The 10,686-nt window shown below is 38.4% G+C and overlaps 1 protein-coding gene and 1 pseudogene across 1 annotated transcript; both read right to left on the bottom strand.

The window, feature by feature from the left end:
• Positions 1–6,221: 6,221 nt before the first annotated feature.
• LOC132932870 (uncharacterized) lies at positions 6,222–8,054 on the bottom strand (annotated as a pseudogene).
• Positions 8,055–8,105: 51 nt separating this feature from the next.
• LOC132937514 (uncharacterized) lies at positions 8,106–8,941 on the bottom strand. The gene is made up of 3 exons (XM_061004332.1): positions 8,904–8,941; positions 8,620–8,815; positions 8,106–8,533 (listed from the first exon to the last, which is right to left on the bottom strand). The coding sequence occupies exons 2-3, from the start codon at positions 8,634–8,636 to the stop codon at positions 8,197–8,199; spliced, it is 354 nt and encodes a 117-aa protein (XP_060860315.1). The 5' UTR covers positions 8,637–8,815; positions 8,904–8,941; the 3' UTR covers positions 8,106–8,196.
• Positions 8,942–10,686: the final 1,745 nt, after the last annotated feature.

The raw sequence follows: 10,686 nt of genomic DNA, 5'->3' as shown, positions 1-10,686 counted from the left end.
TTAATTCTTACTACTTATATTTTTATTATAATTGTATATAATGCAATATGCATATTAATAAACGACTTTGTTTATTTATTAATTTTAAAATTTAAATAAAATGAAAAGTATTGAATATAATGTATTGTAATTTGTATTTGAAGATTTGTATATTAGAAAAAAATACGTATACAAATGTGTGTCTACTGATAAGTGAAAGTTAATAATATTGTTATTATTAATATTGTTAATATAAAAAGTATATACAAATATTAGTAGAACGATATCTACATAATAGTTGAACTACTAGGAGGTACGAGATATCTATTTTAGTTATTTGGTTATCGCGTTTATGAGTGGACTGTGAATTTTTCCTAAATAAAAATAATCTAATAACATAATAAATGGTATTGCTATTTTCATTTTACAAATAAAACAAATCATCTTAGTAAATTCAAAACATTTTTTTCTTTCTTCAGAATCTAAAATAATAGTAAAAACAATAATTTAATTACCTGTTATTTTTAGCTCCTTTCCGATTTCTTCCCATGCACTCTGTCTTATTTGTTGGTCCCTATAATCGGTGGAACCAATGTCATATAAGGCCTTATGTTCACGAACTTTTTCGATTAAAAGTTCATCCATTTTAACATTAATTAATTTAAAGTAGGTAAATGAAATTTTAGACCAAATGACAAATCACCAAATGCGTGATGACACGTGAGTCGAAAATGTGTGTGATGTTAGAAAATAAAAACGTGCTATCACGCGTGAGCTAGGAAATGTGACGTGACACGCATGAGGTGACATAAGTGTGGCGCTGATACATTAAAATACTGTATAAATCTATATCCCACACTTTTTTCCCGTGACGTGATAACACGTGACAGCATGTGAGCTCACGTGACGTGACAATAGTCTGTTCCCACCTTAAGGTGTCATACTGTGAACCCAAGAATCGTCGTGCTTGTGAATTATTCGTCACAGCCGCACTCACACAATCGCATGAGTGCGGGGCCACTCTGATTATTATTATTGTATTGATAGATTTCTACTTACAGGTCTCGGCTCGGTAGCGTGGGTTGAACCAATTTGTGTGTAGTGTAGCTGCAAAGGTAATGGGCTGACGAGTCCTGAGTTATTTATTAAGTATTATTATATTGTTGTGCCATTGTAGAGCCAACACACAGTACAGTGTTTATTGTTATAATATACTATATTATTTTCATAATTTTATTACACAACTGATTTATTTCTTGCCCTTATATATACAGTCCACTACAAATTCAATTACAAGCGCCAAAACGATCACTGTCTAATACTGACAGTGTCTGAGTAACGTACAATAACATTATAATATGTATACCCATGCACCTACACCTATCTAAGAATTAAATGCTTAAAACTAATGGAATCAGATAACTTCACGCATGTAACCAATTAATTATAAATCAAATATAATAAAAACCAAGACCAAAACTTGTATATTGTATTTTAAAATTAAGTTGAAATTAAAAAAAAATTAATTATAGCTTAATAAAAAAAAAATACATAAGCAAACAACAAAATATTTGATGTTGTAATATAAAATATAAACTAGTTAATTTTAAACTGACGGTAAGTACCTAGGATATAATATTAGTACTTTCATTTAAGACATTTTACATAATAACTACCTATGTTCTGAAGCTTTTTCTGAGTTTTTATTAAGGTGCATATCATGGGACATGTTTATATTTTTAAAGTGTTTACATAGATTTTCTGGATGTATTATATTTAAAAATCCAGATAATATGATTTTTGTACCTCACTAAATTCTAAAATATAAAGGAATACTCAAATGCATAGTATTATAGTATCTAATACTAGAGAAATACTTTTAAAAAGTTAAAGATTCATTAAAATAATCTAAAAATCAAGGTAAAAAGTATTCTTACAATAGAGTAAGAGTATCTGAGTATCTCTTATATAACCCCCGACATCGGGAACAAAGCCCCCACCCCCTCCCCTGTTTTGAGTTAAGTATAACTCGGCGGGAAACAGTGATAGGGACGCAGGGGCAACGCCACTCCTCCGTCAGGGGTAGGAGACCAACTTCCCACATTTGGGAACGGGGCACCCCCTCACCCCCTTTTTTGAGTTTTGTTTTTTCGACAAACATCGAACCAGAGAGCCACTTGGACCCTACCCACCGCGGGGTTTCGCGGGGTTTTGATTTTTCCCACCCCCAGAGAGGAAACCTCTCATAATGGACGACGACATGCCCCCGGTTCAGAGCACGAGCCAACCACTACTGAGGTCGCCACCGTCGCCAGGAGAGACACCTGACAGCAAAAGGCAAAGGGCCTCACCAGATCCGGCACCACTGGCCAGGGAATCCATAAAGTGGATTCGGTATACCATTGAGGTTGCGGCAACTAAGAAGACATCCATGCCTGTGGAGACACAACGGGCCATGTTCGAGAAATTGAAGGTTCTGGATGCGGCAGTGCACGACATGGTGGTGTCAAACCTCCAGTTGACCAGCCAATTGGAAGAGGCAAGGAGATCGGCAGAAATCTGCGTAGGGGCAGCCGCAGCACAATTTGGCACCGAGTTGCGTCTTAGAGAGGCGGCACATGAGCAAACGCTGGAAGCCATCGTTGCGAGATTTGCCGAAAAGGAGGCCATCAGAGCCCATGAAGCGGCCATGACGGAAGCGAGCGGGCCGGCTCCACAGCCGTGAGAGGGGGGTCAGGAAGCGGAAACCTTCGCGACGGTAGCAAGGAGGAGGAAGAACAGATCTGCAGACCGAAAAGGGGACCGCTCCAGGTCCAGGGCGGCGCAACGCAACAGGAAGATCAAAGAAGTGAAACAGACCGAGAACATGCCTTCGTTTGTTTTGCAGGAGTGCCAAGGCAAAACATGATCTGGACATGATCTGGACATGATCTGGAGCCATGTGGTGGCAAAGAAGATCCGTCCAAAGTGCCAAACAGTGACGACGAAGACGGGCAAGGTCATCCTCAAGCCGACCGACAGAGAGACGTCAGATGCTCTAAAGCACATCTCCAGGGTGACCACCCTCATTCAAGAGGACAGTCTCCGCTGGCCGCGGGTAATCATACGGGGCGTCAGCGCGGACACCGACATGGCGGGGGCACAGAACGTTCTGCTGGCGCAAAACCCAGAGTTGGAGATTAGTGAAGAGATTGAGGAGGTTGTGATAAGGCCAGTCTTCAAGAGTGGACCCAGGGATAAGAGCTCCACAAACTGGGTCGTGGAGGTTAACCCAAAATACTACTTCAAATTCGAGGACACTACCCTGTATCTAGGTTTTATGAGATGCAAATCAAGTGCATATGAGGAAGTGACGCAATGCCATATGTGCTTGAGGCATGGCCACCCCGCGGCCAAATGTTTTGAGACAGTTCATGTTTGTGCGCACTGTGGGAGAAAGGGCCACAAGGCAGCTGATTGTCCGGCAGCAGAGGCCGATCCCACTTGTGCTAACTGCAGAGGGAAGCACAACGCTAGAGACAAGTCGTGCTCTTCAAGGACGGCGTTCCTGGTAGGCCGGGTAAGGAGGACCGACTACGGGATGTCGCAATGAGTGCTCAACCTCTAAAAATCGTGCAACTAAACATGGGACGGGCATCCGCGGTCAACGATCAGCTCCTGGAATACTGTCAAGTACAGGCGATAGACATCGCGATGGTACAGGAGCCGTACACCAACAGGGGTAAGCTAACTGGGTTCGAGGTTGCACCATTCCGCTGTTTTCTCTCTAAGGGCACCTACAGGGCTGGCAGGCCAGAGTACCTGGACATCGGAGCAGCGATTATTGTTTTTAACCCCAACCTGGTGGTTGCATCCAGGGACTCAGGTTGTATTGAGAAATTTGTTAGTATCGACCTGGATTGCGGAACCGAGGGAGTATGGACCATTATTAGTGGGTACTTTAAGTACCGGGTCCCAACGGATATCCACGTAGATGCCTTGCAGCGACTCATCGCACACAATGACAACAGTTTGCTAATAGGTCTCGATGCAAATGCCTTTTCCACCAGGTGGTATAGCAGGGTTAACGACAGACGTGGAGAAACTTTGGTGGAGTTCATTGACAGCAGTAACCTACACATTGTGAATAGACGGAGTGCCCATACCACATTTAGAGGTCCAAGGGGGAGGACAAACATTGATGTTACTTTGGCCAGGGGCCTAATTCCGGCTAGGTTGCGTGATTGGTCCGTAATGCCTGGGATCACCTCCAGCGATCATAAACTCATACGATTTGTAGTGGAGGCTCAGCCAAGGAGATTCGTTCATTGCCCCTCGAGGTACAATATAAAGAGGGCCCAATACGATAGGTTCCGTCTAGAATTCCAAGGAATTATGGAGAGGGACATATACCAAGACCGTGATGTTGATGAGATTGCTAACGCCATTGTGGGGGATATCATTGCGGCAGCGGAAGGGTGCATACCCAGATCCAGCCATAGACGTAAGGTCAACCCTCCATGGTGGAATGAGGAGCTCCATACAGCCCGCCGAAATCTCCGCAGGGTGGCAAGGCAGGTGGACCATACGGTGACCAGGGCCGAGTACAATAGGATCAGAAACGATTACACTGCGCTCCTACGAAGAAACAAGAGAGACTCCTGGCGAAAATTTTGCACAACGGAGGGTAAAGTCCCTTGGGGAAGACTATACAAGTGGCTGAAGCGCGGCGGCAATCTGCATTCGGTTCCGGTGCTCCTGCTACGCCCAGATGGAGTGCAGTGCCACACATTGGACGAGTCAGTGAATACCCTACTTAACACCCTGATCCCTAATGATCCTGCTCAGGCGGAACCGGAACAAATAGAGTCTGAAGATGTTGACTGGTTGGATATCACGGAGGAGGCGCTCAAATCCCATGCCTGGTCAATTGCGCCAGACAAAGCTCCTGGATCTGATTGTATCAGTGGTAAGATGATTCGGGTGATTTGGCAAACCCTGGCCCCGCGCCTGCTACACCTGGTCAACCATTGCATGAGGCATGCGAAGTTCCCCAAAAATTGGAAAACCGCGAGGGTCGTGCCAATCCTCAAAGGTCAGGACAGGGATGTTAGGATACCAAAATCGTATCGACCAGTTAGCCTGTTGCCGGTGCTGGGAAAGGTTTTGGAGAAGGCGATGAACGTAAGGGTCAGATCCGAAATCGAGCCAAGGCTCACGGGTAAACAATTCGGTTTTACTCCTGGCAGATCCACCCAGGATGCCATTGGAAATCTAATAACTTGGTCAGGTTTGCGGGAAGAGCGGTACGTTATAACGATCTTTCTAGATATTTCAGGGGCGTTCGACAACCTCAAATGGTCGGCGCTCCAGGAGGACCTCGCTGCCCTCGGCGCCACTGCACACACCAGGGTTCACATATCTGAATACCTAAGCGGAAGAACCGCGACCACGATAATTGGAGGTATCTCAAAAACGGTAAGGGTAACGAAGGGGTGCCCCCAGGGTTCCATTTTGGGTCCAGTTTTGTGGAATGTCACCATGGAAGCGTTACTCAGGGTCGACTTCCCAAACCATGTAAACATACAGGCGTACGCAGACGATATAGCTATAAGTGTGGCGGGGCAAACGAGAAACGCCTTAATACGACGCGCTGAACAGGCTCTTCAGCCGGTATTGCTGTGGGCGGCTGCAAGAGGCCTAAATTTTTCAGCCCAGAAGTCAACGGCAATGTTAACAAAGGGGTTCCTTGTACCTGGGTTCACCCTAGCATTCGGACAGGACAGAATTGTTTCGGTACAACATACAAGATACCTGGGTCTCATAATGGATAGCGAAAGAAAATGGGATGACCACATAGAGCACTTAACTCAGAAGGCAGATGATTTGTTCTCCAGGCTGCGGGGTACCATGGGCGCAGGCTGGGGAATAAAGAGAGAGAATCTAATGGTCCTTTACAGAGGCGTTTTCCTCCCCAGGGTGGGATATGGAGTGACATATTGGGCACACGCAGCGGGCACCAGAGTAAACAAACAGCGACTAGGCAAGCTCCAACGGAAAATACTAGTGGGCCTAACAAGTGCTTACAGGACCACATCTACCGACGCACTGCAGGTACTTGCAGGCGTCCTGCCACTGGACTTGGAGCTGAAAATGATGGCTACACTGGAGGAAGCGAGGCAACTTCCGGAGCACTTACGACGCAAATTCTAAACTATTACATAATGACTAAATCTACTTATAAAATTAATATAAATATTGACTTATTGTTTAATTATTGGTAATTATAAATTAGTTAAAGTACAACATATATGCATAATGTCATCTATGTGAGGAAGTAACTCTATTTGAATTTTATTTAAAATGTGATAAGTTTTTAATCTAGCAAAAAACCTTTCAATGTGTATTCTTACACTTGCTACAGAATAAGTTTCAATAACTTCTTCTTCGCCGAATCGACCATTGTGTAAGATTGGGGGCATAATTAATATAGAATTGCCTTCTTCACAATTTGTTTTAATACCAGGGAAGCCTTTGTCAGCTAAAACCTGATCACCAACCTCTAGCTTAGAAAGGAATCCACTATCGTTAGTAATAAATGTATCACTTGCCCGGCCTCCATAGCATTTTGAAAGGAAACTTATGGCACCATTAGGTGTTATAGCAACAAGACATTTAATGGTATATGAACCCTTATATCTTGAGTACATACATACTCTTTGCTCTACAGTAGGCGGCTGCTCAACTTTAATTTCCATACAGTCTATATTACAACGACAGTTGGGATAATTTTTTTTAAAAGCATAAGGAATAGTTGCTGAAATAGTATCTTTACTAGGCCAAAAAATAAACTGTTTAGTTTTTTTGGATAAAATAGAAAGTATATTAAAAAAGATCCTGCTGACAGTGGTACGATGAATCTTAAACATAACCCCAATAGCTGAAAAACTAACACCAAGTTTTATTTTCATTAAAAAAAGAAGAAGTTTATTGTAGTTGTTTAAAGTGCTATTAATAGACACACCTGTGTCTGGTAACATATTAACCAACATATTAAATACAGCATAAGTAGTGCCTGTCAAATCTTTCAAAGAAAGTTCACTGTTAATAGATTCATAACCATGAAATTTATCACAGGATAAACAAGAATTATAAGATTCAGAGCTGGGACCACAACATTTATCTTTAACATTTTGTTGTTGTTTAATTATAAAATTGGCTGGAGTTGTTATAGAAGTACTAATGCAGTTGTTATTCAAAAAGCAACATTCAAATGAAAAATGTTTTATGTCTGTAACATCGAAAGAGACTTGTGTTCCTACATCACAATTAGTTAATTTATTTATTCGTATGGCTTAACAAATCATTTACAGCAGAATTAACAATAAAATAATAAAATAAAATATAAACGTAAAGCATAATTTAACTAAATTTAGATTAGAAAGGTTAAGGTTTTATAAATATATAATATAATATGACATAACAATGCGTTACAGTTTACAGGTTACAAGTGTACGTCCAGTTCCCTTATCCACTTTACTGCTTCCGGTGTTATCGCGTGGATTCCTTCGATGCCCTGGTTGAATTTCCTTATCTGGCATTCCTTTATTATGTGATTTATGGTTTGTCTATCGTTGCCGCAATCGCATGCTGGGCTGTCTTGGAGTCGCCATTTAAACATCATATCAGCGCAACGGCCATGACCTGTTCGAAGACGATTTAGTACAGACCATTCATGTCTAGGCAGTTCCATACCCATAATTCCTTGATTGGGGTCCATCACCAGATTTTTGTTTTTGATTGGTAAAGTAGAGTTAGTCCATTCATCGCACCAGCACTTTTTGGTTTCAAATCCTGATCTTATTAGGTCTTTAGCTGTCTTCCAAGGCGGTTAGGTTAGGTGATGAAAGTCCTATAATAATACCTAATGCACGTGCTACATCTTTATCAATTTGTTCCTCAATTTCATCGTTAAGAATATTAAGAATGCTGGAATAATTTTTCAACATTGCAACACAATTTTTATATCTGCACACCCATCTTGTGTCACATATTCTTAATAAATTTCCTTTATTTAATCCTAGATTGCTTTGCATTTCACATAATTTTTTATTTTTTGATGGTTGTGAAAAATGTACATATATTGCTTCAAGCACATTAAAAACATGTTTTGCACTCTGAAAAATATAATAACACATATGAAATGAATATCTACAAATCTATAAATTTGATCTGTTTTTATATTACCTTTATTGTCTTACATGTATCTACAACTACTAAATTAAGGCGGTGTGCCATACAGTGAGTGTATACAGCGTATGGATAGTGTTCTTTAATTCTTGATTGAACACCGCGTAAGTGTCCGGACATAACACTAGCACCATCATATGATTGTGCAATTATTTTGATTTTGGACATAGTCAGTTTTTGTTTTTCAAAACATTCAAACAGTGCAGTAACGATATTGTTGGAAGTTTGTCCTTTTGAAACATCAACAAAGCATAAGAATCTTTCATATACATCCAAGTCAATGGTATATCTTACACAAATTGACAATTGCTCTTCTCTATAACATCTACAATAATACAATTGTATAAACATTTATAAATTGGAATGCATTAAAAAATAGGAGTTTTATAAAAAAAAATGCATATAACAAACCTAGCTTCGTCACACATTAAAGCAAAAAAACCAATCTTATCAATTTCTTTGACAATAGTTTCTCTTATATCTTCTGCACACAATTTAATTAATTGATCTTGAATAGACCAGCTCGTATAATTTGTTGCTTCATCAAATTTGTTTTTGAAATCTGGCTGATAATTTGATAAAAGTCCACATAATTCCTTAAAATTGCCTGAAAATTGTTATGTATATAGAAATACTCTTGAAAAAATTAACTTAATTAAATATGAATGCAGTATAAAATAAGTTTAATAAGTAACCTTGATTTAGAGAATCTGCATCTTCTCTGTGGCCTCGGTAAGCAGTACCTTGTTTTCCCAAAAATAATATTATGTCAATAAGCGTACCAATGTAGGCACGGTTTTTGGCCACTTGTTCCTTATAGCCGCTACACTGCTTCACCATAACAGAACCAGATTTCTTACAAGCTAATTAGCCATTCATCTTAGATAGACAAACTAAATGTCGCTTTGTTTTGGTATGTTTTTTCAGTTTTTCATTAAGCTAAATAAAAAAAAATTAAATGCATGTCTTATGAAATATAAAGTTTTAATAAATACCTATCCTTTAAAGTTTGATATATTTTCTCAGTAATATTGTCAAAAATAGTTAAAAATATACACTTACTTTTTGCCAGTTCGAAAATCCTTTATTTGTCCAAACTTCGTCAATAACTTCATCAGCAAACATTCTACATACATAGCAAAATGCTGCATTGCTTTTTATACTATACTCCAACCAAGTATATTGTTTATACCATTCGCTACTAAACGATCTGTTTTGCGAACCAAATCTAGTTTGTTTATACACCTACATGATAATATGATTATTATACTACAATATACACAAATATAAGTTCCTAAATTAAATAGGTAGGTATTAAAAATACCTTACCAGCAACTATAAATACCTAATAAATATAATATCAATAACTGAAAATTACCTATTATTTTTATTAAATGAGGTATATTTATTATTAGTACCTATACTAGGTTTTACCTAGTGTTAAGTTAACTTACATTTAAAACAGGACGGTAAGGTCCAGTTGCAAGATTTCCTAAATCAGAATGTTGGAGTTCATTTTTGTTGTGTTGAAATGGAAATGTTTCGACAAGATTAGCATCAGTTTGATTCACTATAACATTTTTTTCTATAATTTCAATATCAGGGTCATCAACGACCTCAGAATTCAACTAAATAAATTTAAAAATATAAAAAGAATCAAAATCAAAATTAACATTATGATGATTATAAAGATGGTTTTTCTTCATTTAATAAATATCAAAACTTACTTCTTGGTGTTTATCATTATCATTTTTTGACTTTTTTTCAAAATTGAAAATACTAAAAATCTTTTTAGTATTTTCCATAATAAAATTTAAAAACAATAACAACTTGAGTAGGTAATTAAAATAAAATTAAATATAATTTAAATTAAATTAAATATAGGAAGTTAATGAGGATAAACAATAAAACACGTTACACGTACGTCGCACACTCGCACAGACTTAACGATTCGAAAAATACGAGTATATGATTATGGTCTGATGGTGCGGCCTGTGTGTTTTCACAGAAAAAATACAATCAGAATGGTCACATCGAATCGACAATAATTGATTATGAGCGTTCTATTTTTAGACGGTTATTTCTATTTACCAGATTAGCGAAAGACATTGATAAGCTGTTACTGGCTACGACCACACTACGACCTACGGATACGGGCTAGTATAGAGATATCTATCTTTATTATCTATGTGTGTATCATGTATCATATTTGATATTTTATTTTATACAATATATTATACCTAGGTATTATTACTATAATTATATAATATATACTACCTATATAGGTAACATAATTTATATTATTATTTATTATTATTATTATTATTATTATATAAGTCAAATCTTAGACATTAATTTATCCTGTTGTCTATGACATAATACGTGTATAACCAATAACAATTAAATGATGCTGTTGAAAATAATTTGGGGGTGCTAATATGAATTTTTGGGGTGCTAAGCACCCCCAAGCACCCCCCA

The sequence above is a fragment of the Metopolophium dirhodum genome, chromosome 1 (assembly GCF_019925205.1).
Source record: "Metopolophium dirhodum isolate CAU chromosome 1, ASM1992520v1, whole genome shotgun sequence".
Lineage (NCBI taxonomy): Eukaryota > Metazoa > Arthropoda > Insecta > Hemiptera > Aphididae > Metopolophium > Metopolophium dirhodum.
Note: the sequence above shows the minus strand (reverse complement) of the source record. Positions and strands in the feature narration are given on the sequence as shown.